Raw genomic sequence first — 23,882 nt, forward strand, 5'->3', positions numbered from 1 at the left:
AGGGGGGCGGGGAGAAGGAAGCAAGAACTGGCACAATAACAAAGAGAAGTTTAACAATGGAAAGGGTGATTCACTGGGAAGTATACACAGTGTGTGTGTGTGTGTGTGTGTGTGTGTGTGTGTGTGTGTGTGTGTGTGTGTGTGTGTGTGTATGTGTGTGTGTGTATGTATGTGTGTGTGTGTGTGTGTGTGTGTGTGTGTGTATATATATATATATATATATATATATATATATATATATACACACACACACACACACACACACATATATATATATATATATATATATATATATATATATATATATATATATATAGTTTCACTTTAGAAACTCAAAATACTGAAATATCGAATTTCAGCATTTCGAGACCATAAAGTTGAATCTTCTAAATACTGAAATTTCATAACCGTGTATGTGAGTGTGTTTGGAAGTTTTAGGTGTGGGTTACGGTAGGTAGGTGAAAATATGAGTGTTTAAGAGTTGAAAGTGGTGGTGTTTGTATATATGTGATGTGTGTGTGTGCAAGGGGACTGTAGAATGTGTAGTTGTGAGTTTACTGTCTTTTTCTGTTTGGTGCGGCCTTGGAGTTAGTATATATATATATATATATATATATATATATATATATATATATATATATATATATAGCGGGGGTGTGGTGGGCGCAGCCCCCCTCCACATGGGGGGTGCAGGGGGGCATGCCCCCTGCTTATTTGTAGGGTAGGTTTGTTTATTTGTGTTTTGTGTTTGTGTGTGTTTTGTTTGTTTGTTGTAGTGTTGGAAGGATGGTGTATGTGTTGTGTGGTGTATGGTGTGTTTACGTTCGCAGTTTTGAATTTCACGCTTTTGGGGTTTCGGTATTTAGAAAATTCGGCTTTATAGTTTCGAGATACTGACATTCGATATTTCCACTGGTCTGGAGTACATAATCATTAATGAGATATCCTGGGGTGTGGGTGTATTTGTTTAATCATGACTTTCAAAATAGTGACATTGATAGCTATCCCTATTGTGCTTCTGAGGGATTTCCTAAAGTTTTCCAGGATTGTAATAGACCCAATCTCCTGTCCTGTTTTGTTCTAGTACTTGGCTGCTTGTTTTGAAAAGGACTTTTTGGTTACTGCTAGAACAAAGGATAGTTAAAATGATGCTTGACATCGGGATTTCTGCATTTATAGGCTGTGTTTCAGTGGTGTAGTAATTGCATAAGTGGAGGGCAGTAGAGATTGTTAGCAGTTTATACATTATGATATTGAGTAAGAAAGAAGCTATTCCTTCCACCAGGAGCCAGTTGCATTTCTTTATTGTGAGATTGTGGTGTTCCAAGATAGGGCTAAGATGTATGAATCTTAACATTTTACTTACTCCCTTTTGGTGGATATAGTTGTTTAGCACAGAATGCAGGGCAATTACTGGGAGGCAATATTCTAATCCAGACAACAGAATATTATCTGCAATACCTTGCCTAGCATCTTTTGTTAAAAGATATTTTGTAAGCCATTTTGAGTTCAGCCAGTACCTTTTGTGACTGGACTTCAACATGTGGTACAGACAATAGTGACTGGTTCAGTGTTAGTCCAAGGTACCTTTGCTGAGTCACAGCTGTTAACAGCTGCAAATTTGTGTCCAGTCTTTGTAATGGATGTGTCTTCTACTAGTTCCAAATTTACATTAGATATCTTAGTATTCAGCATTAAGTTTTTGTCATACATACAGTTCCTGAGAAGTTTAAAGTAATTTTGTAAAGACTCAGCAATCTCATTTTGTGATGATGAGGCTCAGGTGAAAACTATGTCATCAGCAAAATGTCAAAATCAGGTAGCACTCAAGGGTGGTTGTTAATAAAAAAAGTGAAAAGACCACCAAGAACAGATCCTTGGAAAGCCCCCATTTTAGTGGACAAGGTGTTTAAGTTACTGGAGCATATATTAAAGGCTCTGTTCAGTAGATAGTTCTGAAACAGGGAGCATAGTTAATCAGAAATAATGCACTTTTTTAAGTTTGTCTAGCAGAATGTTGTGGTCCATACAATCAAATGCTACTTTTAGGTCTATGAATATTGCCACTGCTTTAAAATTAGAGAAGAATGTTTTAGTAAATGAGAAAAAGCCTGTAGTGGTCATGTATTTGGGTCTAAATCCATATTGTCAGTATGTGAAAACATATTGTGTAAGGAATTGTATGATCTGCTTGCATGAAATTCATTTGAACAGTTTGTGTATCAGATCAATATTAGTTATTGGTCAGTGGTCCTCAGCAGTGTTAGATGATGCAGTCTTAGGAAGAAGAATTGCATCGTTTAGGGACTGATAAATTAATGATATGGGCCAGAGGAGATGCTAGTGAACTCTGATCTAGATTAAGTAGGAGAGGCTAAATTATGTAGTAGTTGGAAGTTGTCTGGGAGGGGAATTTTGCTGAGTTCATCCTTAACCTCTGTTTTCAAATGACTCTGAAGTAGGAATAATAATACCCAAGGGAGTTTGTAGTAGTTCAGTCAGTGGGGGTGGGGAGGAGATATGATGAAATATGGTCTGATTAGGGCAAGGATGATTAGCTAGGCAGTGTTTAATTCCTGGAACAGTTTTAGGATAAACTCCTCTGTAATTGTATTAATGTTAATTTTTTTTTGTTGTTGTTGGATAAAGATTTCAGAGTATTTAAGACTAGTTTAGGATTACCTGCTTGAGACCATTGAAGATTTCTACAATAGCTTGGTTTAGCTTTGTTAGAATAGGTTCTTGCTGATTTTATCAGGCTTTTATAGAGCATAACTTTATTAGTGTTGTCAAGCCTTTCAACCCCTCCTTCCAAGCAGTTTCTCTGTTTTTAAAACCTAAGCAATCTGTAGAGTCAGGCTGGGTACCTTAAGGTTACATAAAGTACCTTAAACATTCCAGTCTTTAGCTGTGTTTGCCTTTCACTACCTTTATTTGTGAAGAAACTCAATAAAATAGATCTCCAACTTGTCAGGAAAACGTAGGAAGTTGTGTACAATGTATGGAAACTGCATACCTGGTTTGGGAATGAGATTTTGCATAGATACAGTTATAGTGGTACAAAAGTAGTGTGCTGTACTTTAGCATGATCATATTATAGGGTTATTTGCATGCCTTGTAACATTTTGGACATATACAGTGTGGCTCTGCAGCACTCAGTACCCACTCAATTATCAAACAGTGGGAGCAGATGTGTTAGATTTAACAGGAAACTATAATCTGGTGGACTAGCATTGTCAAACTGTACCCCAATTTCAGACTTACTTCCTATCTCCTTTTATAACATCCTTGTTCATACTCCTTTTAGGGAAAATATGGCCAAACACAAATGATTTGGGTGATTAACCTCTTGGATACAGTACTTTTTTCTGAGTTCCAGTATACTGAGTAACAATTCACCAAAACCTGAGTGTATATATATATATATATATATATATATATATATATATATATATATATATAAAGCAAAAACAGTAGAGTCCTTCCCAAAAGTGAAGGACAACCCCCACAGCCTTCATCCAGGTGTCTTTGCCTCTTGCATATGGGGTCTATATTAAAACAACGAAAAATCAAAATCTCGAACGCTCGGATGAGTGAAAACGCAGGTAATCGAAATTGCTGTTGTGGGGGGCTGCACCCCCACACCCCCCTTAAAAATATATTCCAACTCCGAGATCGCACTACAGTGAGGAAAGGGCAATATTCTGATCTTCACTATACCGCAATCTCACAATATCAGTTTCAATTACCTGCGTTTTCGCTCATCTGAGCATTTGAGATTTTAATTTTTCATTGTTCTGATAGGAACCCTCAATTTACTGGCCTCTCGCTGCTTCTCTAAAGTTAGCATTCTATACTTTGTGTAACTTTGTACTTCAGTATTGCAAGCAGTAGCCCCCATTCCTCTTCTGTCTCATCTTACCTTCCATCTCACATTTTTATGCATCCCTTTCAGCCCGCAATACCTGTCCATCCTCATTTTCGATAGGATTCCTTTCTCTTTCTTTGTATCCTTATTTTATACTACCTATTTATATAATATATTAAATGGTTCAGGCCATTTTTCTATACTGTAAATATCCAGATTTATTATATTGTGTTCCTCTCATGTTGTTATTACCAGCAATAGTTTATATTTTTATTATGTGTTGTATTCTCACTATTTATGCTCACATGTAGTGATTTACATACATTAATCTGTATGTTACTGAATTACATTCCTATGGACTGGGTAATGACTGAAAATGATCCTCATTCTAGCCCATCATACTTGATTATTAAGCAGCAAATCAAGAAAGACCTACAAAGATGGTATTTCAAGTATTTGTATACAGTCTTCTGAGTTTCAGAGTTCTTTTACTTCAACTAGTGTCCCTAATGCAAACTCTTTAGCCAGACATGATCCAAAGCAATAAACCAAGTCTGTTGAAAAAATAGTGGAAAATCTAGCAAGACCTCAGGTGCAGCCATGAAGATTTCTGAGTTGCAGTTAATGCACTTTTGTCTATTGTTATTATATTTTATTGTGACAACATTGCCCCTAGATTGGTATACCTATGCATTATATGACCATTAAAAGGTATGAATGAAAGAAAGTGCAAAATTTGTCTAATGGCACAGTTAAGTCGATATCAGTCAGATAGCTACTGATTTTGGTTACCACTTCAGTATGGAAATACTTGTTTGCATTAACCCAGCAGGACCATGAGCAATTCTTATTGCATCTTGTTTATCATAGTAGTATGTTTTAAGCAGAAATCTTAATTGAAAACTTTTTTTTTTTTACTTATTCCAAGAAGAGTGATTATTGGCATTTGGGCAAAGATGTTTCTGTCTAAATATCCTTTAATATAATTGACTGTATTTATAAATCTCTGAAATATAGCAGAAAAATTGTACTTCATTAATGCAACATTTGGGATAATGTTTTGCTTATATCAGTTCTTGCAGGCATGTATACATATACATTCCAACTCCGAGATCGCACTACAGTGAGGATCTCGGAGTTGGAATGCTGTAAATGCACTATAGACTTCCTTTGAGACTGAAAAGTTAATAATCTTTGAAATTTCATATTTGACAGGATAAAGGGTAACTCACCCATATGGTTATGAGCTGATATGACACTTAAATGTCTCCTGCATTATACAAAAATAAAAACAAATTGTAGATGTATGCCAGTGATCCTACTCACATTCTCGTGAATCCCTTTTCCCAAATGACACATTTGGAGCTAGGCTTTTCCCCTTTTTATTACACTTCTAACAATCAGCTAACATCATCCATCAGCTTTTACCCTATTCTTTTCCCCACCACTGGGGTGTCCCCAATGCAAGGATAACACCCAGATGGAGGGGGTATTGTCATTCAGGCAGAGGTGGCACGGAGGTAGTTTGAGCCTGCTCCAGTATCTGTTGATGCCAGTAAGGATGGTGTTTCCTTATCAGGTCCTAACCTATCCCTGGTGGCTAACATGATCACCAGGATCATTGTAGGGCCTCCTATACCCTCCCCATGCATGCTCATACTCCCACCCACTTCTAATCAGAGCTACCATCACTGGCTTGAGAGATCCAAGCTCACATCCCTGGTCATGGCTGTATTTTGGCAACTTGCAAACCTCTGTTTACTTGGTGGCAGCCAGAATCACCCCTCCTTCTCTGGATTGATGAGTCAACATCTGCCATTCACTCCATCCTCCTTATCCAGCTCTTCTAGTTCTAGAGCTTCTATTCAAACTTGGGTCATTTGGGTGTTAGCCAAGGATTTATCCCTCTGCACCACAGTGCTAGGTTAAAGCTATGATTTTCATGCTTTCTTGGTTGTAAAAAGCAGAATCTTTTAAAGCTAGGTGACACACATCCTAAACCCAGTCCACAGCACAGTTATATAATCAATAAAAAACATCTCCTAAGGAACACTTCTTGACAATCTTATAGGTTGAAAATCTTCCACCTCAGTGCAAACAGCTTATGACTAAAAGCCATCTTCAGTGCATTTAAGATAGATATTTGTACCATTACAGAGCTGTAGCTGAACCCCACACTTTAGTCCTGAAGATATCAAACTGAATATCAGTTATTAAGACATTACACTGAAGATAACAGTTTACAAACTGTCACCATCTTGGACTGGCTTTCTCAGTGGTCTTTCATATCTTGAACACATTAGAGATGGGACACATAAATGTCAATGATTTTTGTAACTGATTATGGACCAGAAATTTCATTTTATGTTCACAAGAATTCTGATGGCAGTTCAAGTTGTTACATTCTCTTACATATTCCTTGTTGGAAATTTCTGTCATCATTTCTCCAGACTCCTCTGAAGACACATCTCCAAATTCTGGACAAAGTCTTTTTGCCTCTAGTTGTCACTATGTAGCACATCACTCATTTTGAACACATATCCTTTGTTTTTTTTTTTTTGCAGCACTTTGTCATTTGGAGTGTTCACTGCAAATGTTCTTTTGGCTATTGATGTTTCCTTAAAACTGTTGATTCACTTTGCTTCTTGAAGGAACTTGTTGAATTCTCACTGTTTCTCTTTCCTGATTAAAAAGAGCTCTGGTTTGTCTATCATAATGAAATGATTGTCTTGCCTAATTCTGTCTCACTCTGTATCAGGCCTGATTCTAATTTTCAAAAGTCTCTAATGTTGTAAATTTTTGAACTTTCCCCAAAATCATTAATGATGCACTAGGATATAAATACTTGATAGACATAATCAATTAACACCTCACAATATGCTTCTTGATTGGTTCCCCACTACAAATAGATTCCACATTTTGGCAGCTTATTAGACACATTACCGTATGCTAATTACAGGTCACATTTTTGCCTTAATTGTCTGCAAGCCATGGTTCCCTTCTTTTGGACTGTCACCAATTAATTTCTACTGCACTGGTTACTTACAGCTTACATCTCCCTTGGAGGATCTCTGGTCTCCACTGTTGATTAGCCTAGTGAGGTTTCACTCTTAGGTGACTGGTTTCAAAGGTGAGTTGACCAGATGAAGGGCATCATTCATACAGTTTTCTCTGGCCAATCAGGGCCCTTGCAACCATCTGGTGTGTGCAGAATCGCAGAATGCCTACTCCATGATCCATGCATGCATGCTCCTGTGCTCACACAGACTAGAAGCTACTGTGCATGTGCAGCTCATTAGCAAGCATACTTTGGTGCATGGAATGCTGCCTGCCAATCCACCTGTCTCTGCTTGGTGTCAGATATGCAGCAGATTAGGCTGTCTTCTCTGCTTCTAGAGTAGTTGAACTGCCATTGGGCATTGTCTGTAATCCTTCCTGGTCATCTCCTTTAGTGTCTGGGCCCCTACTTTAAACCAGGGTGGCTGGGTCATAATCAGAGCTTTATCATTGCAGGCCATCAGTGTGACTCCAAGCCACTGTAATTTAAGGTGTCATAATTACATGCTCATATAGAGAAAATTGAATAAGAATGTGAGGTAAAATACAATTGTTATTAGACTGCTCATTAATTAGACTCAGAAATTATTCTTCTTTTCAGATTTTACTTGGGATGCTAATATATAATGAACAGTTATAATAAGTACATATGATAATAATTTTACATTGCTCTATGTTGCATGTTAAGCATGACTGAATGGGTCTCTTCTCCTTGTTTTGTTCATTTCATAATGCATGTGACAAAAGGAGATACTGCCAGAACAGCAAGATGGAATTTTGTAAATAATTATATGTCATTGGTGAATATCAAAATGATTTATACAAGATGCTTGTGTTACAAATGTATTAGAACTGTATGTCATGAGTATATCAAAATGTTTGTAGAGAAGTTTGTGTTGAAAAGGTATTTGTAGAGTCCTGTGTTTGAAGTGTAACCAAAGTGTGCCCTACTGGAAGAGAACAGAAATGTGCCTGCACTATTGTAACTGTTTAAATGTATATGCTTAACAGATGAAACTGAAGGGTTAACCTTAGTCCAGCAAATTTAAAAAAAATATCTGAAATTAAATTACTTTATAGGCTACCCAATAAAGAAGCTATCTCTCAAGTTTTTGATGCAGCTAGAGACATAAAATCTGTACTAGGAAGCTTTTTGTATTGTCCTTGGAGTGAACTAATTGCTATGTTTGAAGCACGAAGGAATGCAATTGTTTTATTACTTCCATCATCTGCCAAAGATCTGAGCAAAAGCCCTTGTCTGTATATTTTTACAGGTAGATGCTAAATGCTGCCAGGTTCTAGCAATGGGGGTTTTGGCCTGGGAACTAAAGTCAGATGACCAGAAATTATGTAATTCTGCAAGCTATCACAGTAATATTTTAGATATTAATTTGAGAAGTCTCTTAGTGAGACAGAGCATTCTGTATTCTGTCTTGGACCTGACAACAAGAAGACCCATTCACCCCACATCTGCCTTGCTATATTAGTAAGTTTTTAGGGTGTAGCAATTTTTTTAGATACAGTCAGGAATATAGCAAAGCTTAGTTTAGATTTTGTTTTTCTTTATTTGTGTGAGCCTGTACTGCAATGTTATTTTAAATATTTCTTGTGGTTTTCAACTCTGATGTCACTGTGAGTATATATTTAGTATTGTCTTATTCTTCTATTATTTATTATTAAATATATTTAAATGTTTCATTGTGGCTGATCTGTGTAGAGATATTTAAGTTTTGAGAGTACTTGCATATTTATTTGGTGACACTGTGTGGGCCACTCCTAATAACTGTGCTCTTGGTCAAATTACCATTTGTATTAATATTAATATCACACAGTAAGATTGGACACCCTTTGTTAAGGACCTTAAAGTAGCTGATAAGGAGTGACTGGTGCCAGTGGTAACTACCTTATAGTCTGGGCAAAAGGGGGCATAGCTAGTAAACCTGTGCCAGCCTTTCCCAGGTGTGTGTGTGTGTGTGTGTGTGTGTGTGTGTGTGTGTGTGTGTGTGTGTGTGTGTGTGTATGTGTGTGTAAATCAAACCTCAAAGAGTGTGTGTGCCAGCTACTTGGACAGGGACATGAAACACTGGTTGGACAGAGAGGGTGCTGGAGGTGTTGGTTTGGTCACTCAGTTGAGAGCTCGGCTCTATTGCTGTGCCACTGGGAAGTCTTACTGGGGATCTGGAGAAAGAGGGAGGAACCAGCCCTGGAATGACTGTGGTCTCTGTATGCTCTTAAGGGAAATTGCATTCGATGCAGAGAGCTGTATCTGGAAATACTGTGTTTGTACTTGTCATCTTCTCAGTGAAAGTCCCCCACTGTTGCCAGTGTCGTCAATGTTACAACAACAAAACATTAATTAAGCATGAAACAAATATCTAGTGTACCCTTCATTTATACTTTATTTTAAAATTACTCTTCTGTAGTATTTAATGAAATAAATAGATGCACAACATATATTTTTCCTAGTTGTTGTCATTATTTTATATTATAGGTTCATAGGCATATACTAGGCTAACGACTGCTCTGGCCTTTATAAGCCTAGCCATGCAACCCAAATGTATCCCATGAGTTATTGTTCGTTAGAGGTTATTATAAGGAGCCCATTTTAGTTAGGGGATGATTTAACATCTGCCTCTATCCATCAGAGACATAGATGTTAGACTCAGGGTGCATTCCCAATTTCCCATCCATTGGTCCAGATTGCATTTGAATCTGGTTAGGGGATGGCTCTGCTACACGTGGATGGAAAGCCTTCAAAAATTGGGGATTCTGTGAGATATGTACCTGTAAAACTCAAAACACAGGCACAGCAGATCAGCAAGAGATGCTTATTTTCACTCCACGAACAAACCTCACAGAACACATTTTAATATTTTTCATACAGACATTTTTATATGTTTTTCAAACATTTTGCACACAGGTACATTTTTTATGTATTTTTTATGTATAAATTAAAATGTTTTTTTAGAGCATAAAATATTTATATACATTTTTACTATGTATTCCTGCCTGTAAAGTTTTTGTTTCATCACTAGATGGTGATATTGTTTCTTTGACTTTGTTGAGAAATCTGCCATTTCAACAACTAGGATGTTAATTGAATGTACTAACATTTTAATTAGTTAGGAGACACCATTGGTAGATTCAAATAACATCTGACTTATAAATTTAGCACACTGAGCACTATTTAGCTTTTCTTATGAAGTGCATGTCGACGAAAACGCGCTGAGAACTGTAGCAGCGTTATTGTTTTTGCTTCTGTTCTGTTATAAATTAAGTGACATCAAATAATTTTCTAACAAACCTAGACACATTGGTCAAAAGCCAGGTTACTATCTGTATGAGTCCCCAAATACCTGACACTGCATCTACTTTTAGAGGTGTTTAATCAATGAGGTAGTTTCCCTGGGTGGCTATCTTCCCAAAAGGTGCTATCATGCTTTTCTTGGCATTGAGACTTAAGCCATGGCTTTGGCATCAGTAATGTGTTTATGTTAGACCTTCATGTAAGATAATAGTATCTTGTGGGGGTTTCTGTGATTACTCCTAGCTTGGAATCATCTTCAAACTTGGTAAGGCAGAGGCTCTTGACATTAGCCTTGACTTCTGAAAAATAGATACCAAAGAGGAGCAGACCCAGCACAGAGCCCTGGAGGATGCCACTGGTGACCGGTCTCTTTCTGGAGGTGGTCTACCAATCCAAACTTCCTGGGTCCTGTCTGTGAGACAGATGGCTATTCAGTGAGTTGCATAGGGGCTTATGCCTAATTACATGAGTTTGTTTACAATACCCAAGTGGGATATTGCATCAAATGCCCTAGTTAGGTTAAGGTATGCAGTATATACCATTTTGTCCTCATCCATTGCTTTGGTGATCTTCTCAAAGAAATCCATCAGGTTCAGTAGGCATGACCTGTATTTGACAAAACCAAACTGGGATGCTTCCAGCTTCTGAAAGTTTTCTATGTCATTGTTAATCATTTCCATGATAATTCCTTCCACATCTTTGCATATGAGAATAGTCTGACTATTGGGTCTGTAGTTCCCAGGATCCATTTATTGTCTACCCTTGTGCAGAGGGATGACCACTGCAGTCTTCCATTCACATGTCACAATGCCTGTACAGAGGCTATGGTTAAACAGTGACACCAGTGGCCCTTATAGGTCATAGTTCAGGCTATTTAGGAGACATCCTGGGAAATTATTGGGGCACATCGTAACTAGATTCTTGGCCTTAGTACATCTAAGACCTGCTCCCTACTGATAGTTGGAGGGATTATGCTAGATTGTATTTCATGGGGGTGGCTGGGGGTGTTTTGAGGGTAAAGCTGGACCTGAATTTGTCAGTGAGAAGATTTGCTATCTCCCAGTTCCATGAACATTTACCAACAGTTCAGCAGACTGTTGTTTGCTGACTCTGACTTTTCAGACATAGCAAAAGAAGGTCTCATGGTTGTTCTTGGCCAGGGATGCTATCTTTACCTCAAAATTTGCTTTGTTGGACTTAATTAGCCCTCTTAGTTATCTATTCAGTTTCATGAATGAGATTTTATATTTTTTGGTGTTACACTTCCTAATTTTATTTATGACTTTTTTTCTTTTGTTGTGTATCCTGTTTGATTTTGGATTCTACTTCTGGTAGAAACAGCAGCCTCATTGCAGTCATTGACATGGTTGTACAGAGCTTCTATGAATAATTCCCCAGTGTTATCTGGGTTTGGAGAGTTTGAAATTTTGACAGGTTATCACTTAATGGAAGGTAATTTGCCTAGGAGTAGTTTAGAAATGTTACAGAGTTTGCTGGGGATACAGAAGTGATTAATTTTTCGATGGATACTGCTTTGTTGTCTGATTTTACTAGAGAGGATATGACACTGGGGGGAGTGCAGCATTCTCTCACATTTGTGAGTTGCAAGTCCAATATGTTTGGATGTCTAGTAGACGTTTGTATTAGCTGATCCAGGATGTTTGTGTTTACAAAGTCTAGGAATCTCTGAGCCTGCAAATTTGGGGTCGTGTAGGATTACCATAACATGAGTATGGTATTGGGTTGAATGGTGAGTATCTCCAATATGTCTAAGTATGAGCTATGGGTTTCATGGGACATAGAGGATGACCTATAGCTTGCTAGGATATGGTTTGGGACTTTGTCTATGGTAATCTTGATGTGGAGGAACTCCAGTGCATCATCCTGTTTAATCAACCTAGAGGAATCCTTGTTATTAATGTAGATTGAGATATCCTGCACTGCTGGGGTACTTTCTGTTTTTTTAAACCATGTCTCAGTATCTGCACAGATTCCTGCATTCTCCGAGGTGAGTAGAACTTGGAGGGAATGGAGCTTCTTGTTTAGACTCCTGGCATTGAATAGTAACACCTTTAGATTTCCTTGAGTAGATGTTGCTATGTTGGAAGGTTTGTCAATTTGGTATTGCCTGAAAAAGGCTCTACGGAGGAGAATAAAGTTTTAGCCAATATTCAAAAGCCTAGATGGGACAGGTGTAGACCATCATTAGCAAAGCAGTATGGTTTTTTAATCATGTCCTCCCATGCCAATAAATATTGTATGTCCTAGAATGACACCAAAAACTAAGTCAGTCATCTTCTGTTCATATTGTGGCATCAACTTTGGTGAAAGTAGAATGCTTCTGAATGCTAGTCACATGCCGGCTTGTGACACATAGTCTGAGAGCTCCATAATGTCTCTCTTCATATGGTCTAGTGAATTTGTCTCAGGTCATTTACACCTACATGGATTATAATTGAATCTTCCTAGTACCTGTGGTGCAATGACTTAAGTGCATGTGTAACGTGGCAGATCCTGGCCCCTGATAGGCAACTGACCATTATTTTCTCCTTGTTTAGCCTAGTGAGTTGGGCATTAGTATGTCATACAATGAAGTCCCCTATGACCAGAGTCCTGGGTAGTGTATCAGCTTGCATTATGGGCTTGGTAGCTGAGGCTGTAGTGGGTGCGGTTGCTTGTGCAGTGTTAGTTGTTGTTTCTAATAAAATACGACCACACGCCCAAAAGAGCAAACGACACTGAAGTGAAAATGAAAATAACAAATAATGCCACCAAGACACTCATTGTACCACAAAACAATTGGAAAACTTTAATACTATAAGACTTAGTGCTTTCACCCTCTAATCTCAGGGCTTCATCACACTCTGGCTCCGAAACCACTTGGGTTGGAGGAGGAATATAAGAAGGGACAGTGGCAGTTGTCAGTTCCAATTCCTTCTGGGCTGGACTCGAAAGGATCTGGGCCAGAGCCAGAGTCTGAAGCAACCTCCTGACCACCTGCTCCATGTAGTCATCTGATAGACTCCTGGAGGATTGAGAGAACGGGGTCGAGGATTTGATGCTTCCAGCCACCAACTGCAAAATAGATGACTGTGGAACTGAGGAGACCGGCTCCACGGTTGAGGATCAGCTCCATCTATGGCTCCTAGTCGGTTCCAAAGAAATTGGTGGAATCTGAAGGAGTTGTCTTTTTGGGCAGGAAAGCCTTCGGGTCTGAAGTCGTGTCTGTAGCTAGCTTCTTTACTGGCTCAGAAGTAGGAGCTGAAGAAGACGCTCTTTTAATTGACTTATCCGATTTTGGGGATTCAGAAGATTTGGACAAGGTCTGGTTCCCTTCTAGTGCCTCAGAAAAAGGAACTTTAAACAACCCCCTGACTATAAGCTTGTTTTTGTGTTCCAGCAGGACCCTGAAACTAAAGCCATAACAAATGGAGCATGAGTCTTGAAGGTGTACTGCACCCAAACAGTAGACACAACTAGTGTGCCTGTCAGTTAATGACATTTTTTGTGAACAGGAATCACACTTTTTGAAGCCTGACTGCTTCACTTCTTTTCCTTCCTTGGACATAATGGAAAGCAACAATAACAACAAACACTGCCCAGGAAACTAGATTAATGATAATAACAAATTTAGCTATGAAAAACTATCAAAGTATCAAAACTATTTAACACCACACTAGTAAAGATTAACTGTAAATATATATTTTCTACTTTACTTTTTATTTTTTTGAACAGTCACGCAGGGAAGAGAAAAAGGCTAGAGGAGAGGTCTCTAACTAAAATGACGGTCTTCTCTAGCCAAAGGAGAGGTCTCTAATTTAAATGATGAAACCTCTTTAGGAAGGGAAAGGAAGTAGAAAAGGGAGCCCTCTAATTTAAATGGGCTAAAGAAAGAAATGGCGAACCCTCTAACTTAAACAGATTTGTGAAGATAAGAGAAAGTTTTTAGTGAAAATGGGATAGGGAAGGAGCTGTAGGCCTAAAGAAAGTGACAGCCAGCCACAAACAAACACAACAAGTAAAAAACTAGTAATTCACCACAAGGTGAGAGTTAAAACACTGTAACTAACTACAACATTATTTATCCAAAAATATCATGGAAAAACAGAATAATATTGAGTAAACTATTTTCACTTAGCCTGAGCCTAGTGAGAAGCACCCAATCTAGTTTAGTGGCAAACAAGATCTGGGTAATCTTCCCTAAGCATGATGGGATAGGGTATAGCCTCGAGCCAGTGAAAGCTCTAGTAATAGGCTGAGTCGGAACTGATGTTGGGTTCCGAACTCAACCAGCAAGAATGAAGGCAAGATGGGACAATATAACATCTTTAGTTTAATGACTCACTGGGGGCCAGACACAAATAACAATGGAACAGAAAAGCACTGGAACACAACTTTAAGCAGGTAAAAGATAAGCAGAATATAAGACTCTAGCAGCAAAACTGAAATATAAGCAACCGTAAAGGCAATGAAGCACCACTCCTGGAGCAGAATATACAATAATCTTACTAATGTAATTCTACCACTGTATAAGGCACCAGACTTTGCAGAAATTTACCAGTAACACTGTTTATGAAAAATTCACAAATAAATGTCTAAATGCAGCTCAAATCTGGCAGTAGTTCACACTTCTGTCACAACTGCAAATGAAACTACAAGGCTAAAGGCTTTTATTATACTTACTTTCTACTTAGTTTCACAATGCGTCTAATGCACTTTCCTGAAATTAGAGGTTGGCAACCTATAAAATGTCCTTAAGGCTAAGGTAAGTATGGACAAGTGTGTATTTTTTCTCCCAAGAGATGAAGATGCAAAATGCCGATAAGTCATAAATATAGTATGATGAGTATATCAATCAAACTAAAATCAATACTTATTTGTTCCTAAAGGTATACACTTGAAGTGCTTAGATGAAAAACAGTTACACAAAAATTCACTTTGTATATATTTCTTTGCCATTGTAACTAAAACCACAAACCAAGAACAGCTGATCATCAAAATATTTTGTTATGAAAAATGTAGTATGAAATATTAAACCATTTCAGAGACATAACCTTAAATAAGACCTTGGAATCTGCCAATCTTTCAAATTTCCCATAGGTTCCATTTACTGCAAAAACATTCATATTGCTTTTTCTGTGTTGGTTACCCCACTGACACCTGCTACTTCAAAATACATTAGCTCAGTGCCAGAAGACCATACTGGCAATAGCTGACATTTTTTTTATACTTTGAACTTCACCAATCTACTATCCCATGCACCCCAGTCACTCCAACTAATATACCTAATTCCAAGGATACCAATTGTTGCATTCAATTTTATAAACTATGCTAGCTGTGCCCTTTTAAATGTCTAGTATAGACTGAATGAGTTTTGATGGTTCTGAATAAGGGGAAGTGACCAGGAACTTTTTTCAAGTGACAAATGCAGCTACATAAAACATATAATGTACTGTTATAAAGTCAGAACCAAAACCAGCATGTATTTGCTCCTAAAATGACATTTTTCAAGCATTTGGCTTATTCAGATAGAACAAAAGCTCAAGAAATGTGAACCAGTACCCAGACATTCCAGATGCAGCTTTTCATTTGCATTTATAATTAAAAAGCACAGATGTTTACCTAAATATATTTTCCAGAACATTATAACAGAAAATGTCAAGCCTTTCAAGTGCCCTAAAATATTGCCAAGATGGACTGACAGTCTGCAAAGATCCATTTCCATTCATTTTACAACATGCATGCATATGATAATATTACTTTGGGAGTTAAAGATAATATGCATCAAAATGTTATTCTTCTTCTTCTTTCAGCTTTTCCCGGTTAGGGGTCGCCACAGTGGAACTCCGGTCTGCTAATGATATGCAGTAGATTTTTATGGTGCCGAGGTGCCACCCCGACACCCAACCTTCAAAAAAGGCATGCCCATTCACGCATGTCTTTCGAATGCCACTCAACCGCGGGGAGGACATGCAGACTCCACACAGAAGGCACTCCAGCTGAGAATCGAACAGGAGAACCTCTTGCTGTGAGGCAACAATGCTACCGCTGCACCACCGTGGCTTATATTGTGGTTACAACCTAGAACTAAAACCAGTAATATTTTCAGTTCTACTGCAAGCACTTGAGTCCAAAGCACTCAGAAACCACCATCTTGAAACAAGGATTTGAGCCTCTTGTAGCTTGTGTAGGCTGCCTCTCATACTCAGACTCCAATATGAGTTCAGTCATGCAGCTACAGCACCTTACCTGAATTGCATTATTTGAGTTTGAGAGAGCTAAGTGCAGTAATAAGAGGCGAGTTTTAGGGTTAGAGAGCAGGAATGCAGTTTTAGGGTTAGGGAGCAGGAACAGAGTTTTAGATTTAGGGAGCAGGGAGAGAGTGTTACGGTTTGGGTTAGGGAGAGATCAGGGAATTTAGAGTTAGGAGCAGGAAGGGATTTTTTTAATTTTAGGAAGTAAGGACTGGGATTAGGAAGTGGTTGGGTGTTTTAGGATTAGAATTAGGATTCAATTAAGGTCATAGAGTGTTATATGGTTGTGTGTTTGGAGGGCTAAGTAATTACAGGTGATTGAGCTAGTGGGAGTTTGAGCAGTTGCAACAAGCATGTTCTGAGCTTCTAGCATGCAACATTTGTGGTAGACTTGATATTTTCTGCTGCTTTAAGTGTTGTAAAAACAAATTACTAAGATCCCGTAATCACATAAATCCATTATGATGTTATAACATCAGATTACATTTGCTTCTGAAATTCTTAATAAGCAAACAATTATTTGTAAACTAGATCAGTTCATCCTAACCATTAAATAAACCTATCAGTTACCATGATGTAGACTGGATGACCTTTTTAGGCCTACTCTATACCAGTGCTAGATAAAGCTGCAGGAAAAATTCCCCTTAGCATCCATATTCCTTCATCTTAATAGTGCACCTAAATTGGATAAACACCCACTTTGAGAGTTCTCAGCACCAGTTCCATTCCAAATGCTGAAAGGTGAGAAAAGCAACACGATAATTGACTCAAAGTACCATTACCAAATATCCCATTATAGACTGTTACTGAGAAAAGCGACTGCGCAATAATTACATCATGTACAGTGAGGTGTGAGACATACACTTCTACTGGCTAAACAGACTCTTTAATTTACAGTTCTTATCTCATTTCCTGAAGAATAAAAAAAAATGTTTGTAGTCATACCTATTTATTCATGTCTCAAGCTGCAGTTTCATTGCATTGTAATTCCATGGGCAGTCAGCTACTGTGTCTGAAGTGATGCACGATCTGCATGACTCACTCTGAGCGATTGCTCAGACTCGATACAGAACTCATTATCTTTCTTCTTTTCTCCCCAGAAATCGTTGATGGAAACGTGAAGATGACATTGGGTATGATCTGGACTATTATCCTCCGCTTTGCAATTCAAGATATTTCAGTGGAAGGTAAGTAAAAGCATACTTCTATTTATCTAAAAGCTCATTTGTTTCTCCACCATTCTCATTTTCTAGGCCTATTCTAAGAAGATTAAATCCAACGAGTTTGTAAACATGTAGACGGCTGTCATATTTGCTCTTCGGCTACCAATGCTCAATATTTTTTTCTGCAAATGTGATAATACACCTCTCAGTAAGAAGGCCTATTGTCATGTTATCACATGAGGCATGTTCCTCTAGTCAAGTTTGTCTGCACTACTTATACATTCTTTGCAATGTTAAACACTCTTCATCCCATAAACATATATCCTTTGATAACAGTTACTGAAAGATTCTTTGGGATGTTTTGTTGCACCTTACATTTTAAGACATGACAAGACTAGTCAACAAGTAAATGGGATTTGCTTCTAATGAATGATTCTTGTATGCATTGGATAATATTATACATTACACTGTATCACCCCCACCATAACCACTAGAAAAGGAAGCACTGCCCTGGCTCATGCTGTATGCTAGCTCAGTAGGATAGTCGAAACTACAAATGTGCATGAAATGAAGAAAAGCTTTCACGGAGAGGACTTCCTTAACTCCATTTGTTGACAGGGTAAGTTAACTCTTTTACATCAGAACCTTTTCAGCTATACAGTGCCTAATCAGTTAGGATGTCTTTGGGAAGAAACCAGAGTACACACAGAAAATCTATACAAGCTTGGGAGAACATGCAAAGTCTTCAGAGACACTGGTTTGAAGTCGGAATGGAACCATTGCTGCTAGAGCTGTGTAACAGTGATCTTAACTACTGAACTAGTGAGTTACCATGCTATCTTGATGACAACCCACAAAACTAATAGACTAGACTGGTGCCAGCTATGAAGTGGCTTAGTCTGCCATAATCCCAAATCAGTCAAAAAGGAAGAAAATGAAATCTGTGAAGCTGGCCCAGCGTTAATTGTTCATGGACTAAAAGGAGACATTCATCCATGTAAGAAAATTCTGGATTGACTGTGCATACAGATATGCCACCAACACTGCTGCAATACATATGATAAAGACACAGCAGCCTCTAACAAGCCAACAGCAGAGTCCCGAACTGGAAGTGATTGTCTCAAGTCTGGAAGTGCATGACCTTTCAATCTCTTCTCCTAATCTAGATGTGAAGGGAGACTACTAGACATGCAACAAATGCACATAGTCTCCAAATGAGAGGAAATTCATGATGAAAAACTCAGTGACAATGCAAAATCTGACCTTTTATATGAATTCTTATATAAGGAGTGATAACATGTTACTATGTCATCTCCTTTATCTTCACTTATTCAGTTAGCAACACTATATAATTCTCAGTATACCTTCATAAGTTCGACGGCCACATCTTCGACACTGCTGTCATGTACTGCAAACCACGAAATTCAAAAATTGTGAAAACCAAAGTGCAGAATTACAAAAACTCGCCACCTTTTGACCCATGGCAGCATTTGTTTTGGCAGTGGACCGATTGGAAATGTCAAAATTCGATATTTTTGATGTTTATGGAATTCGGCTAAACAGTTCACATTTAAGCACATTCGGAAATGTGCTTTCAAACATATGATAGTATACCATAATTCTCATGTCATACATAGGCTTCTGGTGAAGGCTGTAGTTGGCTGACTTTCAAGTTTCTTGTCCTCCAAATCCAATAAAGCTTCTATAATTTTACCTGCTTTGCCTAACAAATTCACTGAAAGTATACTATGTGACTGGTAATTATTTTGTCTTATAGATAGCACTGATAGTGTGACTATCTGCTTCCTTAAATAGTTTAGAAAGTCAGATTCCCTGACTGGAGGAAGGATCACTTTGCCTTAGGCATATGATTATATTTCAGTGCAGCTGCTGAAGCAGTTTGGTGTAAGTGGGGATTCTTCACCCAGACAGCATAGTCTGTCAGAGGAGATGAAAGCCATGGTATCTGGATCTCATCAGTTCTAGGATATAAGGTCTTTGAAAGTACTGATGTGTGTGGCATTAACCACAGCATTTGGTCAGGTGCCTGACATATCTGATGGGGTAATCATTGAGAGCAGGAGATTGCTTGCTAGAGTCAGCCTCCCTTTGAATTTATGGACCTAAAGATCTCCTCAAACTAGGGATCTTCATGGCTATAGAAGTATAGGATGCATCCTAGTCTTTATTGGTCTGTATACACATCTCCACATTAGCAGTTTACATAGCCATCCAGTGAGAGGGTCCTGTCAATGTTTAACCTTTTCCGTGATAGAGATTTTCAGTCAGAAGAGGAGCCCATTAGTTTCTTAACTATGTGCACATGTTGGGGAGATGCCAAGTTTTAAAGTCTGCATGATATTTTGGGAGGTCATTGATAAATAAAGCTTCCTTATCTGGTGAATGATCTGAAAGGAGCATGTAATGTTTGAAATCCTTCTACTTGCTGCATGGGCTGAGATGAGCCTTCAGTACAAGAGTGATGCTGTGCCATGGACCAAAATGTAATCTGTGTCATGGGCTGAGAGGAGTGAGTCATTCCATTTAAGCAGGATATGGACACTGCTATTCCTGTATTTAAAGGAGCATATGGTCCAGTGCAGAAGACAGAAAAGGTAATCCAGCTCCAAAGTCTGATCACCTAAGATTTGAGGACATAGCACCTGGTAAGGTGACATTAGAGACCTGATCTCTGGCTCAGCCCTTGCATATCTGAAGTCCGGCGACATTCAGAATGCCAAAAGTAGGAGACCATGCATGGACAAGTTAGCAGTGAGAGACATTTTATCAGGTTATAAAATGTCGGTCTGACAGCCTGAAAGACATAATCATATTACTGAGTGTCTACAGTATGGAGCAGGTTTACGGGGCACAGATGGTTATGAAATCACCAAACAACAGCAGGAGGAAGGACAAGCAGACTAAAACAGAACATGTAGTACACTTGTTTTGTTGAAAACACAAGAAGCATGTGAAGCTCCAACTTCCATTAAACATGAGACAACCACATTATTCCCATGGGTGTGCAGTACAAAAACATATCCATTATAATTATATATTATAATTATATAAGTTATAGCCTTATGTATCTCAGCTCTACAGTTCTGATTTTATATATGCAGGGTTTGTGGTTGCACTGCTTCAGTCTGTTCAGTAACTCTTGTAGCTTTTTACCATGCTTTACTTTGGTCTAACTCCATACCAGTATATCATTAGTAATATTAAGAACACCTTCCAGTCATTCAAACATTTGTAGAACTACTCTCTGAAATACACCTGGTGTTGATAAAATTTCAGTTGGTAGTCTGAAAAAAACTGGATTCTTCACAGACACAGTAAAAGTACATAGTTTGGAACATTTTTATCAACTTTACTTACTATACCAAAATCCATGGCTAGCATTAATCACAGAAAAATATATTTTGCTCCTGGCATGGTCAAAATTACTCTTCACTTCTGCAAAGTGGATACTTATTTCTCTTAAAAGTTTTCTTAAGATCTTTATAAATCTAAGTATATCAACTTTTTGTTTGGCTTCATAGCACCAACCATGCTAATTACCCAGTTTTAAAACAGTTTATTTCCTTTTTCCAACCATGCATTTGCTTTGATTCTTAGTTAATTTCCTACATTTTACACACTTTAGCAAAATGACTTGCTTCCCTTATCTTCTCTAGACTTGATTATTCATTGAACATTCCATGTAATTATACTTAATGAATTGCATCATGCATAATTTATAATATATTTTTATTGCCTTTTACGCTTCCCATGGCTCTCACAACGTACTTCAACCCCACACACACCCTAACTATATATACTAACTCCAGGATCACACTACAGTGGGGAAAAGGGCATATAGCTTTTGCTTGCCTTACAGTACTCTACACAATGCCAGTACTTCACTTCAGTGAGATGAGATGAGTTTTCAGTAATTTGAGCTTTCAGCAATTTGGACAGGGTGAATTGAAATTCAGTGAAATGAGCTTTCAATGAAACAAAATAGACTCATATATATCTATATCTATATATATATATATATATATATATATATATATATATATATATATATATATATATATATGTATATATAGGTTCCTATCAGCTGATCAAGTTTTTCAGAAACTCGAACTCTGTATGGTTGAGCCCATATGATCAAGTTTTTGAAAATTCAGAACTTTTGAATGGAGATCGCTGTACAGAGATGATCGGAAAATTTACCCTTTTCCTCACTGTGGGGCAATCTCATAGTTGGTATATATAATTTGTAGGTGGTGGGGGGCAGCCCCTGTAAAAATGTAAAAAAAGATAGATTTTCGTGGGGGGGGGGGGTTATGTTCAAAGTTTTCAGAAACTCGATCATATGGTCTCTATTTTTTTTTTGAGTTTCCGAAAAGTCAATCATCTGACATAGATCCATATATATATATATATATATATATATATATATATATATTTTTTTTTTTTTTTTTGATTCACTGAAAACTCATTTCACTGAATTTCAGAACACTCACACCAAATCGCGGAAAGCTGAAATCACTGAAAACTCATTTCACTGAATCACATTTCACTGAATGTAAGTACTGTTGGGAATATAAAATGTGTATGCCCTTTTCCCCACTGTAGTGCAATCCTGGAGTTAGTATATATAGTTGGGGGGGTACAGCCCTCACACTTTGGGGTGTGTGGGGGGGGGTGTAGCCCCCCACCTACTTTTGATTTTATATTGTTAGCTTTGTGTGAAATGACATTCATAAATATAAATGCTAAGTAGGTGGGGGCTATGCCCCCACACCCCCCCAATGTGGGGGCTATGCCCCCCACACCCCCTAACTATATATACTAACTCCAGGATTGCACTACAGTGGGGAAAAGGGCATATATGTTTTATTTGCCCAACAGTACTTATATTCAGTGAAATGTGATTCAGTGAAATGAGTTTTCAGTGATTTAAGCTTTCAGCTATTTTTTTGAGGGTGAATTGAAATTCCAGGTAGTCTGCTTATCATAGAAGCCTTGCATGATTTTGGGACCTTTCTTCATATGTTATAGAAATGCAGTTTACCACATCACTACTGTATGGATCAACGTCCCTCTGGTCAAGCGTGGAAGGCAACCCACTGTTGAGGTTTTTCATTTGGGACAAATTCCACCACTCTGTTCAAGGGGCTCTACCTCTTATATACTCTTGGACAGATAGAAAGAGTGTACAGAAGTTAGAGCCTCATGCATGAGACACTACCTTCTGTACAATATTACTGCCTGTCCAAGGTTATCTATCTTGAGGTAGAATGGATTGCTCATTTAATCTCCAAGCCTCAGCTGAATGAACTTCAGTCAATGCTGTGTTGATGGCTTTTCCAGATACCATGTTGCTGGCATCTGGATCTATGCAGCATCAGGCATGTTAGGAATTGTTATACTCTATGAATAAAAAAAAAATAAGTAAAATATGACTGGAGCCAGTCCATAAAGCACTTTAATAAAAATCACATCACGATTGTTCATGTTAGAAACTATTGTAATTTCCTGCTGGCTAATGCCTGTGAAATTCCTGTGGCATACCAGCTGGCTGTAGAAATCTACCAACTTCTTGAATTCACACTGCTGTACTGAGAATGTCTGTGGTAAGAGTGGCCATGTACTTCCTCCACACACCTCTGTGGCCATACACTAGTCACAGAGCTGAGATATTGAGTGTGTAGTCACCTCACAGCAAAAAGTTCTCCAGTTCTATTTTCGGCTAGAGTACCTTCTGTGCAGAGTCTGCATGTCCTCCCTCTGTTCGTGTGGGTTTCTCCGGGTGTTCCAGTTTCCTCCCACATTACAAAGACATGCATCTGGAGCGTTTCTCCCCGGGCTTCTGCTGAAAACTGGATTCATTCCAAGCCGGACTTTCCCGGTAAATAAATGTTAAATAAATAAATAAATATGCACTGGCATTCACACTACATCAGTTTATCTACTCCTGCATAGTTAGAACTAAACATTGAAATCAGAACCTAAAAACAGCACTTTTGGTCTCCGTGGTACATCAATACCACTGCTGGTGGCTGTTCTTCCACTGTTGCAGAAAGAATATTTATAATGAAAACTGAATTATTGTTCAGTTTTTTATTTGCTGCAGAGTTTCTCTGTGTTGCCTCGATCTTCTCTGATGCTGTAATTAGTAATTTTTTATATGTGATAGAAATACTTTGAAATGTGCTGCTGCTCCATTTATGAGTGCATCT

General features: G+C 38.1%; 1 protein-coding gene across 2 annotated transcripts in view; it reads left to right on the plus strand.

Moving 5' to 3' along the window:
• Positions 1-23,882, plus strand: part of ACTN2 (actinin alpha 2) — a 575,275-nt gene that overhangs the window by 113,135 nt on the left and 438,258 nt on the right. For both annotated transcript variants that reach the window (XM_044059081.1, XM_044059086.1), the window contains exon 4: positions 17,587-17,673. In XM_044059081.1, the coding sequence (XP_043915016.1) occupies positions 17,587-17,673 (87 nt within the window). The remainder of the gene's footprint in view (positions 1-17,586; positions 17,674-23,882) is intronic.

Source organism: Protopterus annectens, chromosome 1.part2 (genome assembly GCF_019279795.1).
Source record: "Protopterus annectens isolate FY-2018-M chromosome 1.part2, PAN1.0, whole genome shotgun sequence".
Classification (NCBI taxonomy): domain Eukaryota; kingdom Metazoa; phylum Chordata; order Ceratodontiformes; family Protopteridae; genus Protopterus; species Protopterus annectens.